Here is a 19,023-nt window from a genome sequence, read left to right as displayed (position 1 = left end):
AGCAGGGGCGGGTTTGGCTGAGTTTGGGGCAGTGGAGATCCCACAGAGGGAGCAGAATGGGGTCCCCATCCCTGCACCAGCTCCTTACCCACTGGTGGAAACCCCCCAAAATGCTTTGGAGGAGCATTTCCCTTCTCCTTCACCCCACAGCCCCACCCCAAGGAGCTGCCCATGGCCGTGGGGTGCCCCAAACCCCAACAGCTGCACGGAGGTGCAGGAAAGGGCTGTGTTTGTACCACCGACCTAATTTTAAAAGGCAAACCTAATTAGCAGTGATGAACAGTTCGGGAATCCTCAACTTTCCCTTCCAAAGGCCGGGAAGGAGCAGCTTTCCATGGGAAACAGCTCCTGGTGCTCTGCAGGCGTTAATGGGCTCGTCCTCTGTGGGTTTTGTTTTACCCGGCTCTCATTAAAGCCTCAGCGAGTGCAAACAGAAAATGCTGATGAACAAATAAAGCCTTCAGACATGGAGGGAGGCAAGTGGGGGCAGGCACGGATTTTCCTGCTGCCACCATCTCCCAGGCCCTTATTTTGCACGCTGTCCTTATTTTCCACGGTTTTGGGTGCTGAAGGGGGTGTTCTGCTCAGCGAGCCCCATTCACGTGATTAACAGGCTTTAGCACCGTGCTAATCAATTTTTTGTTTGTCCCAGCGAGCCCTGTTTTATCTAATTAAATTTTTATCTAATTAAAGCCCTCGCCCAGGAAATTAAAGTCCTCATCTGTGAGGCACAGGTATCCAGGGTGGCTGGGGACAGCTGAGTCACGTCCTGCTGTCACCGGGATCTTGTGTCCCCATCCCTGGAGATGCTGCCAGGCCTCTCCTCTCCCCAGCTTTGAGGGCAGATTAAGCTTTAAAAAAATCCATCAAATATTTCTCAATATGAGCAGGAAAACGTTGGGCACAGCACAGTTGATGCCGATGGCAAATGCAGCTGTTTCTTCAAAACAAATGAAAATTCCCTTCATTCCCCCACTCTGCAATATTTTTTTTTAACAAGTGGCTTTTATACAAATTTATTCTCTATTTCCCCTTTTGAGATGCAGTTTAATGTACCAGCCTCCCTCCTTGTCCTAATCACATATTCATGGATTAGAAAGAAACTTCCTAAAACAAAAGCAGCTGCAGCAAGTGCCAGATAAGCTGAAAACAGCAAGTGGATTGTTCCAGACATGGTTTATAACCCGAAAATCCTATCAGAAAACCCAGCCTGAAGGGTCACTGGGCTTTGGAGATAAACCTGAGGGTGAGCAGCAGCACAGACACGCCAAACACTTTAAGTGAAATAGTTTATTTTGTGGAAAAGATCCCCCAATTGGATCATCATAATCTGCAAACTCCTGGCAGCAAATTCAGCATTAAAATGGGAAGATGAAAGTCATAACGAGGCCAGAGCTTTCATTTAGAAATTTTTGCAGCTAAGCAAATCTATTTCGACTTTTGAGTTATTTTAGAAGCCATTTTAAAAGCTCAACTCTTAGGAGCACTTCATAATTATTTCAAGCAGAACAAAGTGGTGGGGGATTTTTTCCCCTCTATGTTTTGGGAGCAACTGGGTTGGATTTGCACGGAAAATTGGGTCGAGAAGGCTTTGTTTCATACAAATTCCAGCTGTAGTTCAATGTGTGGATTGCAGAGGGGGGAGATGCCCAATTTCCAAGCCTTGGTGTCCCTCAGCTTGGCAGGGCCAGCCTGCTCTGGAGAAATTGAGGAAAGGCGACTCCAACTCCTGCAACATCCCTGGTAAGAAAGGAATGGGCTCTGCCAGGCAGGGCTTGTCCCCAGCTCTGTCCCACCCCTCCAGGGCCACACAGATGGATCAGAAATAAGTTTTGCCCCTTGGGTAGAAAAATACCTCTCACCAGCTCTGTGTGAAGCACTTTGTTTAAAAAAACCTGTTCTCAGGCTAAAAATGTGTTATCTGTGTTCCTTCTTACACATTTCCTTTAGTGGAGCCACTGCCCTGGTTGATTCACACTGTGCCCCAGCAGTGTTTTGTCAAAAACCTTTTTTTTCCTGCCTTTATCAGACACTTCTCCCACCTGTTAATCTGTTTATCCACCACCAAGCACTTGAAAGCGCTGCAGCAGCAAACTTTCACCTGAAAAAAATCAACAAACAAGCAACTTTCAGTTAAATGAACCCCAAAATATTTACCTGGGGTGCAGCAGCTGTGAGGAGAGCAGGACCAACATCTGGTGATGCAGCTGGTGGATGGTGGGGGCATGAAGGGGAATTTGGGAAGTGACCCCAACTTGTGATGCAGCTCCAGGGGTAGGTGATGCTTTTTGAAATCTTCTTTTTGCTTTTAGATAATCCAGGAGGATTCTTTGGGATGTTGTATCCCTGGGGCAGGATTGCTGTGGGCTGGTGGAGATGCTGAAAGGCAAGCAGGCACCGTCCCCATGAGTCAGGCACCTTGGAAAAAAGGGAATTTCTTGTTCCTTTCTGCCAGGGCACTTCCAGATCTACAAATCCCACAGTTCCTAAGAACCAGCAGTAATCAATCCCCAAAATTCCTGGGAATTCTCAGGGTGGGATCTGCCAGGCTGCTGCTTGCACCCCAAATCTTGCAGAACATTTTCCAGAGTGCTGTCCCAAAAAAGGGAATTTCTTGTTCCTTTCTGCCAAGGCACCTCCAGAGCTACAAACCCCACAGTTCCTATGAACCAGCAGCCATCGATCCCCAAAATTCCTGGGAATTCTCAGGGTGGGATCTGCCAGGCTGCTGCTTGCACCCCAAAGCTTGCAGAGCGTTTTCCAGAGTGTGGATAGGTGGAGGCCCAGCCACCCCCAGCAGCCATGGAGCCAGGGGGTTGAAAATGCTTCGTCCCTGTGGAAAATGTTTGCTTGGAAGCAGCCAGAGCTCATTTTGGGTGGCAGCTGAGCTGAGCTGGGCACAGCTCCCTCATCACCACTTGGCTCCAAGGAAACTCAGCTCAATTTTGGGACAAAGCTGCTGGAAGACAGAGAACTGATGGAGGGGTGCAGCAGCAAAGCAGCTGCAGAACAGCAGAGAAACACCCCAATATATTTAAATGAGGCTACTGACAGAGGGGAGGTGTCATGGAACTCGCGTGGGCTCCACTCCTGGGGGGGTAGAGCGTGACCGCATCCGGCGCCGCCACGCTGCCAGACCCTGCTCTGCACCCAAATCCTGCTGAAACAGCCCCAAATCCTGCTGAAGCCACCCCAAATCCTGCTGAAACACCCCCAAATCCTGCTGAAACCACCCAAATCCTGCTGCCTGCAGGGCCCCAGCTGCTCCAAGTGTGAGGAAGGGAAGGTTGGAAAGCTCTGAGCCCAGGTAAGGCCGCATTGGGCGCCGCGCTCCGGGTGCGATGGTGCGGGAAGCAGAGGGTGGAACAGCGGGAGCAGAGCTGGGCTGGGAGTCCCCCTTGGGCAGATTTTGGTGCCATTCTGAGCTCCAGTGAGCCAGCTGGGCCTGGCTGGAGTGGGATTAAAATAATTTGGGGCATTCTGGAGCTTTCACTCGCGTTTAGCTGAGTGCAGATGCCTCAGGTTGGCCCTCGCTGCCCGGCTGAGGAGCAGCTCCCTGCAAGCCTTGATTTCAGCATTTTCTTGAGAAAGGGTTGAAGTCTTGGAGGCTGCAGGCTCACAGAACTTCCCTGAGGCCCCCAAAAAAGCACATTTGGTGCCGGGCTCTCACTGGCTGCTGCCTCAAATCTGATTATTTGATACCCACCCGATATCGGCGCCTCCATCTCGCCGTACCCACCTCGGCACAGAAGCTGCTGATAGTTGGATTTGGGGCTTATTTTGCAATTTCCTTTTGAACAGCTCATTTTTCAGATCCTTATCTGCTGCTGCAGCAGCGTCTCCTGCCCCACAGTAGGAAATGAACCTTTCAAGAGTGGCAGCACTTTGAGAAGGATATTTGGGGACAGATTTATTCAGTAAGGGAGGGGGGAAATTTCTGCAAAAAAATGAACTTTCAGCTTGGCAGTCATCAAGCTGTTTGCATGAGTGGAATTTTGCAGGAGATTGGTGGTTATCAGGAAAGCTTTTGATGAATTAGGCTCAGAAATGTGTCATAGAGGAAATGATAGAATCTGCTCCACAGGATGGATAATGCCTTTGCTCTATCAATTTATCCATCAGCCTATCAATCAAATTATCATGGCTGCTTTAATCACTGTATCAAAGCCTCAGCTGAAGATCTCTCCCTATCAGCCATTTATAAATAGCAAGTGTATAACACTGAGACAGGATTTAAAGTGCTTTTTTGCAAGTGAAAGCTCACAAAAGGAGCAGCCCACTGCTATTTTTACAAAATGAACACTCCTATCTTTTATTATAAATCTGTTGAGTGTTATGGCCAGAAGTCCCAAGTCAAGGGGCCCAGCCCAGGCATTGGTGTTTTCTGATTTTCTGCCTTAAACCCTCTTAACCTCAGCAGGATTGGAGCTCTCACAGAATTAAATCCGAGGTGTTTCAGACACTGAGGTGTTGCAGGGCCTCTGATATTTCTGTCTGGACCTTGACTGATGCAAGAGTCTCACACCAACACACGACCTTCCTCTGGTTACTTTTTCCATGGATTTTTTTTTTCTTCATCTTGTAGTTTTCTTCCTTTTTTTAAATTTTTTTTGGTGGATTAAAAAGAGAAAAAGAAAAACAAAAAATGAACCATGAGAGAGGATTAAAGCGAGAAGAACAAATTTCAATTCTGTTGCAGTGGGGCCCAGAAAGTCCAGACAAGTCTCAGATATGAGCGTGCATAAAGCCATCAATTCAGTGATAAGGGACAGCCTGTGGCTCTGTGAGGGTGTGAACCACAGGGATTCTCTCAGGGGGAGGGCTGGGATGAAATAAAAACCCCTTTATTTCACATCTGCAACACCCAACCACTGCCTCCAAGTGCTGAGCCTGATCTCCAGCTCGTGTGGAGCAGCGTGAGGCTCATTGGGGCCATTTTTATGGTTGCCACCAGGTCCTGCTGGCTGTCTGTGTGCCCCCAGGCCCTGGAGACGCCTCAGCAGGAGGATGAGCCTTTGTGCATGGTGAGTGCAGCACCCTGGGGCACAGAGCCCTCCACAGCCCCACTGGGACCACCTGGAGCAGCATCAGGAGGGGCAAATCCATCAAACCACGTTGAAATTCCGTAGATAAGGGCTGGGGTGGTTGTTGTCCCCTGTCACACACAGCAGCCTGGCCTGGCTGAAAATGTCCCTGCTCATGGCAGGGGGTGACCTTCAAAGGTCCCAGCCCATTCCATCATTCCACAATTCTGTAATTCCATCATATCTGCCATGTCTCTCTCCCCTCCAGCACCACATTGACCCCCTGGAGGATTTTGAAAACCCTTCTGGGGACAGCCCCAAAAACGAGGGGCAAGGAACTCAAATCATTTTTGAAAACCAAGCCCCTCATTTTGAGCCACATCACCCCAAAATCAAAAAGTAAAACCAAAAAGCAAAACGAAAAAGCAAAACCAAAAGTTACCAGCAGCCCTGAGTCTAAAATGTGCCTTGAAGCCATGGGGGGGGTTGAAAAGAATTTGGTGATTTCAGTGAGACTGAATGGTTTTCTCTCGTTCAGCTGGATTCCTGCTGTCACCTCACTTGTCACCTTGATACTCTACCCTGTCCTCCTGCTGGCCCTTTACACCATGCTCAGCAGGAAAATTGGTAATTTAAAAATGCTTTTCTTGGTTTGAGGTGGGTGTGGGATGGGAAAGGGGCAGGGCAGGGCTGGGCTGGGCTGGGTGACATGGTTGTACACATCAGTGAGGGTTCTACAACCTCGTGTTGCTTCAAAACCAATTTTTTTTGGGTCACTTTTTTAGTAAAGTGCTGGGAAAACACCAAGAATCAGCTCACAGAGTATTAATTCAGATGAAGCTGCAATTTCCTAGCAGGGAATTCTTTCCCACCAACTGCTGCTCACATTTGCACAGAGCCCAGCTCTGCTTTGGGTCAGAATCATTCCAAACTTGCCAGAAAAGGCCCTGACGCTGTGATTTGTCACTGGAGCCTCTCCTGGTGGGAGAGCAGGGCCCTGGATCATCTCAGTAATTGAATTTTTGGATATGAGCCTGCTCCAATCATTATTTTGGGGTGGGCTGGTTTGAACTGGGCATGCTGAACCAGGGTGGTGTGCTGGGCACAGCAGGAACATGGTTGGACACATCAGTGAGGGTTCTACAACCTTGTGTTGCTTCAAAACCAATTTTCTTAGTCACTTTTTTAGTAAAGTGCTGGGAAAATACCAAGAATCATCTCACAGAGTATTAATTCAAATGAAGCTGCAATTTCTAGCAGGGAATTCTTTCCCACCAACTGCTGCTCACATTTGCACAGAGCCCAGCTCTGCTTTGGGTCAGAATCATTCCAAACTTGCCAGAAAAGGCCCTGACGCTGTGATTTGTCACTGGAGCCTCTCCTGGTGGGCTGGATCATCTCAGTAATTGAATTTTTAGATATGAGCCTGCTCCAATCATTATTTTGGGGTGGGCTGGTTTGCACTGGGGGTGCCGGAGCAGGGTGGGGTGCTCTGGGCACAGCAGGGACCAGGGCTCACTGTTTTCTTGCTCACAGCCCAGCATTCCTGCAGGATGCAGGTGAGCAGCAGCCCTGGGGAGCATCCCAGCCCTCAGCCCACCCCAGCTCCAGCCTCAGCACCGGGAGGGGACACGGCACAGAAACAACCTGGGGCACAAAAACAACAACCTGGGGCACAAAACCCATCGCCAGCCTATGCAGGTAAGGGGCTCTGCAGCCACGGGGCATTGTCCTGGCACAGGGATGGGAGTTTTTGGGTGGTATTTGTGTGATGTCTCCTCCTTACGAGCTCTGGGGTGGGAGAAGGGCCAAGCAGGAGCTGCCTCCTGTTCCCACCTGGCTCTCCTTGCCCTTTTCTCCCAGGGAAGTGAGGCTGGGAGCGATCAAACTGATCCTTGGTGGATCAGAATTTTCACTTCTGAGCATGTTTGCTTCTTGTCCCTTGATCCTTTTTTCCCATTAACCCTCTGGGAAGTGCTGGGGTGGTAAATGTTTTGTGTTTTTTAGGGAGCAGTGACACATCCTCAGACACCTCAGAGGACTCAGACAACGACAGCCCTTCCTGCCCTCAGGTACCACAGGAAAATCATCCCCAGCCCACCTGGGGCAGCATCGGGAGGGGCAAATCCATCAAACCACATTGAAATTCCATAGATAAGGGCTGGGCACATTGAAATTCCATAGATAAGGGCTGGGGTGGTTGCTGTCCCCTGTCACACGCAGCATTCCAGAGGGAAGCATCCCTGGGCACTTTAGGAAAATTAGGAAACAAAATCTTCTCTCTGAGGGTGGGCAGGCCCTGGCACAGCTGTGGCTGCCCCTGGAGCCCCAAGGCCAGGCTGGATGGGGCTTGGAGCAGCCTGGGGCAGTGGAAGGTGTCCCTGCCATGGCAGAGGGAATGGGATGGGCTTTAAAATCCCTTCCAACCCAGCCCATTCCATGATTCCCTGAACTGGTGCATGGGCTTGAGGGCAAAGGCTCCTGGGTGGGTGCTGGGCCTGACCTGGGCTCCATTTTGCTCCTGCAGGGCCGTGGCCCAGAGGAAAGCATCAATTACACATCCCTGGTGTTCCCAGGGAAAGGCCCCGAGCCGGGCTCTGCCCAGGACTATGAGAACGTCAAGTCTGGGCTGGATTATGTCAACGTGGACCCAAAGAAGAGGAAAACACATTTCTGGCCCTTCTCCAGCCCCAGGGCATCCAAGGGGGTGGAGTACACCGAGGTGAAGCTGTGACACTGCTGTGGAGCTGTGACACTCATGTGAGGCTGTGACACTCATGTGGGGCTGTGACACTGCTGTGAAGCTGTCACACCAGGGTGAAGCTGCTGCCCAGAGGTGCCCAGAGCCCCCAGCAGCTGCACAGCTGGCACTGTCCCCTTGCCCTGGCACTGTCCCCTTGCCCTGGGGCACTGCCTGGCACGGGCTGCAGCACTTGTGCCACCCCCACCCGCAGCTTCCTTGGCTTTTCCTTAAAGGCTCCACTGTTCCTGAGGGACAGTGTGGGGCAGGGAAAGGCTCCTCCCAGCCAGACTGGAATCAGCTCTCCACTTCTGTGTCATGGCCTTTTGTCCCCTCATTTCATGAAAGCAAAAGAAACATCCCCCCCTTGCCTCTCAAATTGGGAGGGAGATCCTCAAAGCTGCACTGAGCTCCTCTCAGTGTTGTTGTTTTGCTCATCAGCCTCATAAAATCCTTTTAAGTACAATATTTCCACCGGTTTTTCCCTCTCCCTTTCCCTCCCAGCTTTTGCTTTCCCTGCTTTGTCCCAGCTCCACGTGCTGGGCTTGGTCTCTCCCCACATGGGCCACGTCCCTGCTCCTCACTCTGCATTTTGTTACCGCTGAATTTTCCACAAATAAACTTCCAAAGTGCCTGGGAATGGGAATGGTGCCCCAGTGGGAGCCGTGTGAGGGGGATGGAGCTGCTGCCTCCCCTTCCTCAGGGCTGCAGCTGCCCCAAGTGTGTTTTAAATGGGCTCAGTAATGCTGTGATTTAATGAAAGGTTGTGAGACAATTGATTTGGGATTGATCAGCGGCAGGGGGAGCCAGGCACTCCTCCTTTCATGACCTTGTGGTGCAGATCTGGCCCAGCTTGAAGGGCACGTGAAGGAAAATGTTCCAAAAACCCCAACAATTCCTGGGTAACGTTGGAAAACCCAGGAGAGGTGTGATTATGGGACTGGAGGTGAGGCCAAAACCAGTGAGAGGAAGCTTCTGAGAAATCTGATTCAAATGCCTGGCGATTAAAAAGTGAAAATATTGAAGATTTCAAAATATTTTCCTCTTAATGCTTTATTTTTACAGCTTTAGCTTGTGACAGTGGAAGGAATAATGCCTGTGGCTCGCAGAGAATTTGAGACCTTTGCTGGGACACCTGTACACCACCCTCAGCAGCTTTTGAGCTAATGGATGTTATTTTCTGCCTTATCTATGATTTATTCCTGCACAAAACAGCCCCTGGGACTGCAGGGGAATTGAGTTCCTGCTCCCCAAGCCCTGGGTGGGTTTGGGCTCCCAATCCCTGCAAAATGAGCCAAAAGCAGCAGCAGCAGCAGCAGGGTGAGAGCAGCTGCTGAGCGCAGGATGGGGTGGGAGCAGAGCTGATGGGAGCGGGCACAGGGCAGTCAGGACGTGCCCGGCTGAGCTGGAGCAGGGCCAGGGCTGCTCCCAGCAGCTCCTCGGGGGTGCCAGCGCCGCATTTGGGGCGCTCCAGCGGGCACAGCGTGGGGCAGCGCAGCTGTGCCCGGCACCAGGGGATGCCACAGCCCCGTCCTGGCCCGGGGCAGGCGGCAGGGGGGCACTCCCAGGCCACAGGAGCCGTGCAGCCCCGGGGGGGACAGCGCTGTCCCCGCTGTCTGCTCGGGTGCGGGAGGAGGAGGAGGAGGAGGCGGCGGCGGCTCGGGAGCAGATGGAGCCGCGTTGCCGCCTGCCGAGCTCCGGCTGCTCTGCTGGCAGCTGGGAACACAAAACTCCTGTCCCTCCAGAAGGATTTGGTGGATGCAGCATCCCCTGATCCCAAAGGGTGCAGCATCCCCTGTTCCTGAAAGGTGCAGGATCCCTTCCCAGAGATTGCAGGATCCCCTGATCCCAAAGGATGCAGCATCACCTGTGTCCAAAGGATGCAGATCCCCTCCCGAAGGGTGCAGAATCCCTCCCCAGAGGTTGCAGGATCCCTTGATCCCAAAGGATGCAGGATCCCCCGTTCTCAAAGGATGCAGGATCCCTCCCCAGAGGTTGCAGGATCCCTTGATCCCAAAGGATGCAGGATCCCCTGTTTCTGAAGGATGAAGCCTCCCCCAGTCCCAAAGGATGCAGGATTCCCTGATCCCGAAGGATGTAGGATCCCTCCCCAAAGGTTGCAGGATCCCTCCCCAGAGGTTGCAGGATCCATGATCCCAAAGGATGCAGGATCCCTTGCTAGAGGCTGCAGGATCCCTCTCCGGAGGTTGCAGGATTTCTTGATCCCAAAGGGTGCAGGATACCTTGATCCTCCTTGACACCGCATCCTTTCCTGGAGATGGCAGGATCCCTCCCCAGATGTTGCAGCATCCCCGATCCCAAAGGCTGCAGGATCCCCTGTTTCTGAAGGATGCAGCATCCCCTGATGCCAAAGGATGTATGATCCCTTCCCAGAGGTTGCAGGAATCCCTGATTCCAAAGGATGCAGGATCCCTTGATCCCCCTTGATGCTGCATCTTTTCCTGGAGGTTCCAGGACCCCGTGGTCTTGAAGGATAAAAGGATCCCTCCTCAGAGGTTCCAGGATCCCTCCCTGGAGGTTCCAGGATCCCTTCCCAGAGGTTGCAGGATCCCCTGTTCCCAAAGGATGCAACATCCCCTGTTCCTGAAGGATACAGCCTCTCCTGATCCCAAAGGATGAGGATCCCCTGTTCCTGAAGGGTGCAGGATCTCCAATCCCAAAGGATGAGGATCCCCTGTTCCTGAAGGATGCAGCCTCCCCTGATCCCAAAGGGTGCAGGATCCCTTGATCCCCCTTGATCCCGCATCCTTTCCCGGAGGTTCCAGGATCCCCTGATCTCAAAGGATGCAGGATCCCTCCCCGGAGGTTCCCGGATCCCTCCCCGCAGGAGAGCATCCAGAAGTTTCCCTAAACACGGCTGCGGGTGGATGCTGCGGCCGGAGGGGCTCTGTCCATCCCCACGGCAGCGAGGACGCGGCGGACGCGGCGCTTTTCTGGGTGAAACATTCCGATTTCTGTAAAACGCGGTGCCACCAGGTGGGGAGAGACGCGCTCTGCAGCGAGAGTGAGTAGTGGCGGTGTCACACCTGGAGCTGTCACACCTAGCAGTGTCACACACCTGGCGCTGTCACACCTGGCTGTGTCACACTTGGTGGTGTTATACACCTGGCGCTGTCACACCTGGCAGTGTCACACACCTGGCGTTGTCACACCTGGCAGTATCACATACTTGGTGGTGTCACACCTGCACACCTGGCACTGTCACACATGGCACTGTCACGCTTGGTGGTGTTACACACCTGGCAGTGTCACACTTGGCAGTGCTACACACTTGGCGCTGTCACACCTGGTGGTGTCCCACTTGGCCGTGTCACACACCTGGTGGTGTCACACCTGGAGCTGTCACACTTGGTGGTGTCACTCTTGGCAGTGTCACACACCTGGCGGTGTCACACACCTTGCAGTGTCACACTTGGTGGTGTCACACACTTGGTGGTGTCACCCCTGGCAGTGTCACACACTTGGCAGTGTCACACACGTGGCAGTGTCACACACGTGGAAGTGTCACAAATGTGGCAGTGTCACACACCTGGCGCTGTCACACACCTGGCGCTGTCACAGCTGGCAGTGTCACACACTTGGCAGTGTCACATACCTGGCAGTGTCACACACCTGGCGCTGTCACACACTTGGCAGTGTCACACACCTGGCAGTGTCACACACCTGGCAGTGTCACACCTGGTGATGTCACACCCGGCGGTATCACACTCGTTGCTGTCACACCCGGCACTGTCACACACCTGGCGCTGTCACACACCTGGCGCTGTCACACACCTGGCACTGTCACACACCCGGCACTGTCACACCTGGCAGTGTCACACACCTGGAGCTGTCATACCTGGCAGTGTCACAGCTGGCACTGTCACACACCTGGTGCTGTCACACACCTGGCACTGTCACACTCGGCACTGTCACACACCTGGCGCTGTCACACCCGGCACTGTCACACACCTGGCGCTGTCACAGCCTAGAGCGTGCCCGACTCTGTCACGGCCTCGTCGCAGGGCGGGCACAGCTCCGTGGCGCTGTCCCCGTGCAGGGGCACCTGGTGGCTGCGGCTCAGGATCGTGGTTTTCCTGCTGCACAGGCTCCCGCTGGAGTTGGGTCTGCGCAGCCCGGCCCGGGGGCGCCCCCGGCAGCCCCGGCAGCCCTGCAGGAGGTGCCCGCTGAAGAACAGGGAGATCCAGGGGTTGCAGCAGCTGCTGAGGCTGGCCAGCAGCATGGTGATGCTGAAAGCCACGTTGGTGGACTCTGGAGAGGAGAGAGAGAGAGATGAGACACCCCCAGGGGCTGGGCAGGGGTGGGGTGGGCAGTGGGCAGTGGGCTCTCCTGGCTCACATTCCTGTCCCACTGGCATTCCTGGGGGATGGAAAGTTGGGAAAACCAGAACCCTCCAGGTTCTGCAGAGCCAGAACCCTCCAGGTTCTGCAGTGCCCATGTGCTGGCCTTTCCCTCAGCCTCTCCTCTGCTCAAAGCATCTCCCTCAGGACTTTCAGTCTTGGGTGAAAGCTTTCTAGCACTAGTACTGCTTCAGTAGTCAGGAAAACTACTGAAGATTTCCAGGGAAAAAATTTCAACATATGAACTCAGAAATCTGCTGCCCAAAGCCTCTCCCAGAGGACTTTCAACCTTGGGTGAAGTCTCTTTTTCTAGTAGTAGTACTGCTTCATACATTTTTATATTTTTATATATTTTTTAAAAATCTGTAAAATCCCCATGATTTTTATCATGTAAAAATCTATAAAATCCCCATGATTTCTATAATGTAAAAGTCTGTAGCCTTCCCCTTATTTTTTATCATGTAAAGATCTGTAGCCTTCCCCATGATTTTTATAATTTTTTATATTTATATTTTTATATATTTTTTAAAAATCTGTAAAATCCCAATGATTTTCATAACGTAAAAAATCTGTGAAATCCCCATTATTTTTATCATGTAAAAGCCTGTAGCCTTCCCCATGATTTTTATCATGTAAAAACCTGTAGCCTTCCCCATGATTTTTATAATTTTTATATATTTATATATTTTTTTTTAATCTGTAAAATCCCCATTATTTTTATCATGAAAAAAATCTATAAAATCCCCATTATTTTTATAATGTAAAAACCTATGGCCTCCCCATTTATTTTTAAATGCCAAGACAACGTCCATCTCTTTTTGTTAAAAACCCAACTTCATTCCTGGCACTCCCGGGGCTCTGTGCCCCACTCACCATCATCAGGAGCATCCCGGTCCCACACTGACCACATCTGCACGCTGAAGAAGGGTGCCCAGCAGGTGACATAGGCGGCCACAATGACGAAGGTCATTATTATATCATGTAAATGCCTGCAGCCTTCCCCATGATTTTTATCATGTAAAAATCTGTAGCCTTCCCCATGATTTTTATCATGCAAAAATGTGTAAAATCCCCATGATTTTTATCATGTAAAAGCCTGTAGCCTTCCCCGTGATTTTTATAATGCAAAAATCTGTAAAATCCCCATTACTTTTATCATGTAAAAACCTGTAGCCTTGCCCATGATTTTTATTATGTAAAAACCTGTAGTCTTCCCCATGACTTTTATAATGTAAAAATCTGTAAAATCCTCATTATTTTTATCATGCAAAAACCTGTAGCCTCCCCGTTTATTTTTAAATACCAAGACGACATCCAGCTCTTCTTTGCTAAAATCCAACTGTATTCCTGGCACTCCCAGGGCTCTGTCCCAAACTCCCCTCACCACTCACCATCATCAGGAGCATCCCGGTCCCACACTGACCACATCTGCACGCTGAAGAAGGGCGCCCAGCAGGTGACATAGGCGGCCACAATGACAAAGGTCATTATTTTTATCATGGAAAAGCCTGTAGCCTTCCCCATGATTTTTACCATGTAAAAATCTATAAAATCCCCATAATTTTTATCATGCAAAAACCTGTAGCCTTCCCCATGATTTTTATCATGTAAACACCTGTAGACTCCCCATTTATTTTTAAATGCCAAGATGACATCCATCTCTTTTTGCCAAACACCCAACTGCAATCGTGGCTGCGTCCCCAACTCCCCTCACCACTCACCATCATCAGGAGCATCCCGGTCCCACACTGACCACATCTGCACGCTGAAGAAGGGCGCCCAGCAGGTGACATAGGCGGCCACGATGACGAAGGTCATCTTCACCGTGCGGATCTTGGCGCGGGAGATGGTGCGCACGCTGCTCACCCGCGAGGGCTGCCCGCCCTTCCCCGCGGGGTTGGCACCTCCAGGGGCACCCACCGCGGCTCCGCCCGTGCCAGGGGCACCGCTCTGGGTCTTGCCCTTGAGGTTCTTGCAGATCTCGTGGCAGATGAGGCTGTAGCACACGCTGAGGACGCCCACGGGCAGCACGAAGATGCACAGCGTGGTCCAGGTGACGTAGGCGCGCGCTCCCCAGGGGTACCCAAAATCCGCCCAGCAATCCAGCACCCCCGAGCCCGGGCGCACCTCCCGGAGGGAGAAGATGAACACCTGGGGCAGGCTGAGCAGGCAGCTGAGCAGCCAGGTGAGGCCGATCATGGTGTAAGCCTGGCGGCTGGGCTGCTGCAGCGACTGCAGCGGGTGGCACACGGCCAGGTAGCGGTCCAGGGTCATCACCAGCAGCATGTAGGTGGAGGCGAACATGCTGAGCACCTGCAGGTACTTGACGGCCCTGCAGAGAGGGTCGGGCCCCAGGAAGCGGTAGGTGACCTTCCAGAGGAGCTGCGGCAGCACCTGGAACAGCGCCACGCCCAGGTCGCTCAGCCCCAGGTGCAGGATGAAGAGGTGCATGCGGCTCATCTTCCTCCTCAGCCGGTGCATGGCCAGCAGCACGCCCAGGTTGCCCACGGTGGCCACGGCCAGGATGGTGCCCAGCACCCCGACCTCGGCCTTGGCCAGCTCCTCGTCCCGGGTGTGCAGCACCGTCAGGTTGGGGGGCCCTGCCAGGCTCAGCAGCCCCTGGCCGTGCCCAGCTGGGCTCTGCTGGGAGCTGTTCCAGCCCCAGCCGGGCTCCATCCTCCCCTCTGCAGGAGCACGGAGCTCCACGGCTCCTCTCTGATGTCCTGCCGTCCCCTTTCCTGTTCCTCCTGAGCTCCAGCTCTTCTGCCCTTGGGCTGGGTTTTACCCCTGCTGGGTCCCTCCCAGTGTCCCCAGGCTGGGTTTTTACCCCTCCCAGTGTCCCCAGGCTGGGTTTTATACCCTGCCAGGTCCCTCACAGTGTCCCCGTGTGTGAGCACCGTCCCTGGGATGGGTTTCACACCTGGCAGGTCCCTCCCCAATGTCCCCAGGTTGGGTTTTACCCCAGCAGGTTCCTCCTCGTTGTCCCTGAGCTGGATTTTTTACCCTGGCAGGTCCCTCCCAGTGTCCCCAGGCTGGGTTTATTACCCTGCCAGGTTCTCCCTGATGTCCCCTGTGCTGGATTTTTTTATCCTGTCAGGTCCCTCCCCAATGTCCCCAGGCTGGATTTTGCCCCTGGCAGGTCCCTCCTGGTGTCCCCAGGCTGGATTTTATTACCGTGCCAGGTTCTTCCCAATGTCCCCAAGCTGGGTTTACCCCTGCCAAGTTCTTCCCGATGTTCCCATGCTGGATTTTTTATCCTGCCATGTCCCTCCCGATGTTCCCAGGCTGGGTTTTACCCCTGCAGGTCCCCTCCCCGGCTAGGGGCTGGATGTGCTTCCTCCAGCAGTCCCCAACACCAGGGCAGGTTGTCACTTGTCACCTGTCACACTAACCCTGCATTAGGCAGCTGCAATTCCCTCTCTGCCCGGGCTGAAAATATTCCTGTGAAGCAGAGAGGTGCAAGAACCCCTTGGTCCTTCTCTTCTCTTCTCTTCTCTTCTCTCTTCTCTTCTCTTCTCTTCTCTTCTCTTCTCTTCTCTTCTCTTCTCTTCTCTTCTCTTCTCTTCTCTTCTCTTCTCTTCTCTTCTCATTCCCAAATCCCTGGATAGTTCTCTTCTCAGCACTGAGAATTCCCAAATCCCTGGATAGTTCTCTTCTCAGCACTGAGAATTCCCAAATCCCTGGTTCAGCCCTTGGTACTTCTCTGAAAATTCCCAAATCCCTGCTTCAGTCCTTGATATTTCTCTTCTCTGCACTGAATGTTCCCAAATCCCTTGTTCAGTCCTTGATGCTCCTCTTCACTGAACATTCCCAAATCTCTGGTTCAGCCCTTGATATTCCTCTCGTTTCCACAAACCCTTCCCAAATCCCTGTTTCTCCCTGCTCTGCTCACCCTGTGCATCCCCTGTGCAGGTAAATCCGAGGGCAAAGAGAAATCCTCCTTAAAAGCAGCAGAAATCTCTACAGAGGCTGCATCCCTTCGGCTTCTCATCCCCAGGAGAGCAGCCAGGTGAGCGTGTCCCAGCCCTGTCCCTTGGTGTCCCCAGGCTGGGTTTTATATTACCCTGGCAGGTCTCCCCCCAATGTCCCGGGGCTGGGTTTCACACCTGGCAGGTCCCTCCCTGCTGTCCCCAGGCTGCGTTTCACATCTTCCAGGTCCCTCCCCGATATCCCCGTGTGTGAGCACCCTCCCTGGGATGGGTTTCACACCTGGCAGGTCCCTCCCCCTTGTCCCCAGGCTGGGTTTTATCCCTGCCAGGTCCCTCCCGATGTCCCTGGGCTGAGTTTACACTTGGCCAGTCCCTCCCCGGTGTCCCCAAGCTGGGTTTTACCCCTGCCAGGTCCTTCCTGATGTCCCCAGGCTGGATTTTACACCTGGCCAGTCCATCCCCAGTGTCCCCAGGCTGGGTTTATTACCCTGGCAGGTCCCTCCCCGGTGTCCCCAGGCTTTGTTTTACCCCTGCCAGGACCCTCTCGGTATCCCCGGGCTGAGTTTAACCCCTGCCATGTCCTTTCCCGATGTCCCAGGCTGGGTTTTACCCCTACCAGAACCCTCCCAGCGTCCCCAGGCTGCGTTTTACCCCTGCCAAGTCCCTCCCTGATATCCCCAGGCTCGGTTTCACATCTGTCAGGTCCCTCCCCGATGTCCCTGTGTGTGAGCTCTGTCCCCAGGCTGGGTTTAACCCCTGCCAGGACCCTCCCAGTGTCCCCAGACTGGGTTTATTACCCTGCCAGGTTCTTCCCGATGTCCCCAAGCTGGATTTTATATCCTGCCACGTCCCTCCTGATGTCCCCAGGCTGGGTTTTACACCTGGCAGGTCTCTCCCCCAATGTCCCCGTGTGTGATCACGGTCCCTGGGCTGAGTTTTACCCCTGCCAGGTCCTTCCCTGTGTCCCCAAGCTGGATTTTTTACCCTGTCAGGTCCCTCCCAATGTCCCCAGGATGATTTTTACCCCTGCCAGGTCCCTCTCAGTGTCCCCAAGCTGGATTTTTTATCCTGCCAGGTCCCTCCTGGTATCCCCAGGCTGGATTTTTTTATCCTGCCAGGACCCTCCCGATATCCCCAGGCAGGGTTTTACCCCAGCAGGTCCCTCCCGATGTCCCAGGCTGGATTTTTTACCCTGTCAGGTCCCTCCCGATGTCCCCAGAGCTTGGGGACAAGGGGGACATGGGTGCCCTGCAGCAGGAGCCAGACATGCCCCAGTGAGTGCAGCCGAGCTCAGCCCCGCAGCAAAGTGGCTGCAAACATCATTTATTGTCACCACCCTGATTTTTTTCCCATTTTTTTCCAAAATCTGGGAAGAAAATCTAGGCTTTTTCCTCAAAACCTGGAAAAAAATTTCCTTGGAAAAAAGCTGGTGGGGAAAAGGAGTTGGAGATGTCCCAGGTTCTGTGCAAGGCTGGCTGGGAGCTGAGGGAAAGGGGCTGGACAGTGGGATGAGGGCAAATGGTGTAAAAAGTTTGGATTTTTTTTTTCTTTTTCTAATGGGGAATTTTTTTTTCCAGTGTGGAATTTTCCAGTGGGGAAAATCCAGGTGAGTCTGGAGCTGAAAAGCTCTTGGATTTCACCTTCCTGAGAATTTGGGCATCTCCTCACCTTCCCTTCTGTCCACACAATTCCACTTCTGTTTGGCAACATCCACCCTTTATTTGCCCTGCTGGTTTCTAAATTATGGCAAGAAGAAGCGGAATTCATCTATTCATCCATTTTCAGCCCTTTTTTCCCTTTCTCTGTGGGGAAAAGATGATCCAAAAATCACCTGGTGTGGCTTTTGTCCCACCTGGTGTGTGCTGGACACGGCTCTGCTATTCCATGGGAATTCCCTGTACAAAAAGCTGAATTAATTTGCTGAATAAATTTGCAGATCACCTCTAACAACCCTAAATGAGCTCAGTTTGTGTCTAATTAAAAGACATTCATCCTTATGAGGCCCTGTGGATATAAAGTGCCCATCAGAGAGAGCCTGCTGGAGGTGTTGTACATGGGAAGGGCTGTGGTGGATAATTTGATTTTCTGTGTTTGGGATCAGCTGTCTGATTTTCAGCAAGATTAATAGAGGGCAATATGAAAAAAAAAATAACCTTAAAAAGCAGTGAAAAGCTGAGATGAAGGCAGAGACGGAAGGGCAGAGAGAAAGAAACACTGAGAGGTTTTGAGGGCAAAGTTGGGTTTTTTTTCTGACAATATTTTGGTTTGGGAGCAATTCCCTTGCAGTCAGAGCTTTTACTCCAGATTTTCCTGAGTTTAGCTACAAGGAGAACTCTTTTCCTTTAGCTACAAGGGGAATTCTTTTCCAAGAGAAAAGAAAATTGAGCTAATTTTGTTTAGTTTGGAGGAAAATGGAGGTAATTCCCAACTAAACCACCCCCTTGGAACCTGGAAATTCAATTTTCTTTAGGGGGAGAGATGTCACCGCAGTAAAGAAATATTTTTTTTCTTTTGGAGCAGATGGAATGGAAAATAAACTCATTCTCATTTGTGGGTTTGCTGAACATTTTGAGGCATCAGCAGCAGCTCCTGGGCTTCAGCACCACCAGGGCTGGGATTTTCAGTGTGGAATTCCTGCCTGAGGAATTGCTCCAGCCTGGGCAGCCCAGGTTGGGCTGTTCAGTTTTCTGGAACCTGGAAATTCAATTTTCTTTAGGGGGAGAGGTGTCACCACAGGAAAGAAATATTTTTTTTTCTTTTGGAGCAGAGGGAATGGAAAATAAACTCATTTTCACTTGTGAAAATGAAAATGGGCTTCAGGAACACCAGGGCTGGGATTTCCAGCCTGAGGAATTGCTCCAGCCTGGGCAGCCCAGGTTGGGCTGTGCCCCTTCGGCAGCAGAGCCTGGAGGACCTGGGGGATGAGGAAAAACCAAATTTTGGGAAATTTTGCTGGCCATTTCTGGCAT

At 52.2% G+C, this 19,023-nt stretch overlaps 2 protein-coding genes across 2 annotated transcripts; one reads left to right on the top strand and one right to left on the bottom strand.

Moving 5' to 3' along the window:
- The first annotated feature begins 368 nt into the window (after positions 1-368).
- Positions 369-7,758, top strand: RHEX (regulator of hemoglobinization and erythroid cell expansion). Its single transcript, XM_054290694.1, has 8 exons — positions 369-383; positions 4,983-5,024; positions 5,293-5,354; positions 5,563-5,651; positions 6,561-6,613; positions 6,888-6,891; positions 7,032-7,096; positions 7,567-7,758. Exons 1-8 carry the CDS (start codon positions 369-371, stop codon positions 7,756-7,758), a joined length of 522 nt encoding a protein of 173 aa, XP_054146669.1.
- Positions 7,759-11,752: 3,994 nt separating this feature from the next.
- On the bottom strand, positions 11,753-14,801 carry AVPR1B (arginine vasopressin receptor 1B). The gene is made up of 2 exons (XM_054290801.1): positions 13,847-14,801; positions 11,753-12,036 (listed from the first exon to the last, which is right to left on the bottom strand). The coding sequence occupies exons 1-2, from the start codon at positions 14,799-14,801 to the stop codon at positions 11,753-11,755; spliced, it is 1,239 nt and encodes a 412-aa protein (XP_054146776.1).
- Between the last annotated feature and the right edge of the window lie 4,222 nt (positions 14,802-19,023).

This window comes from Melozone crissalis, unplaced genomic scaffold, assembly GCF_028551555.1.
Source record: "Melozone crissalis strain CALT ecotype California unplaced genomic scaffold, PUWL_Pcris_2 ptg000086l_1, whole genome shotgun sequence".
NCBI lineage: Eukaryota > Metazoa > Chordata > Aves > Passeriformes > Passerellidae > Melozone > Melozone crissalis.
The sequence above is the reverse complement of the archived record's forward strand: the minus strand, read 5'-3'. Positions and strand labels throughout refer to the sequence as shown.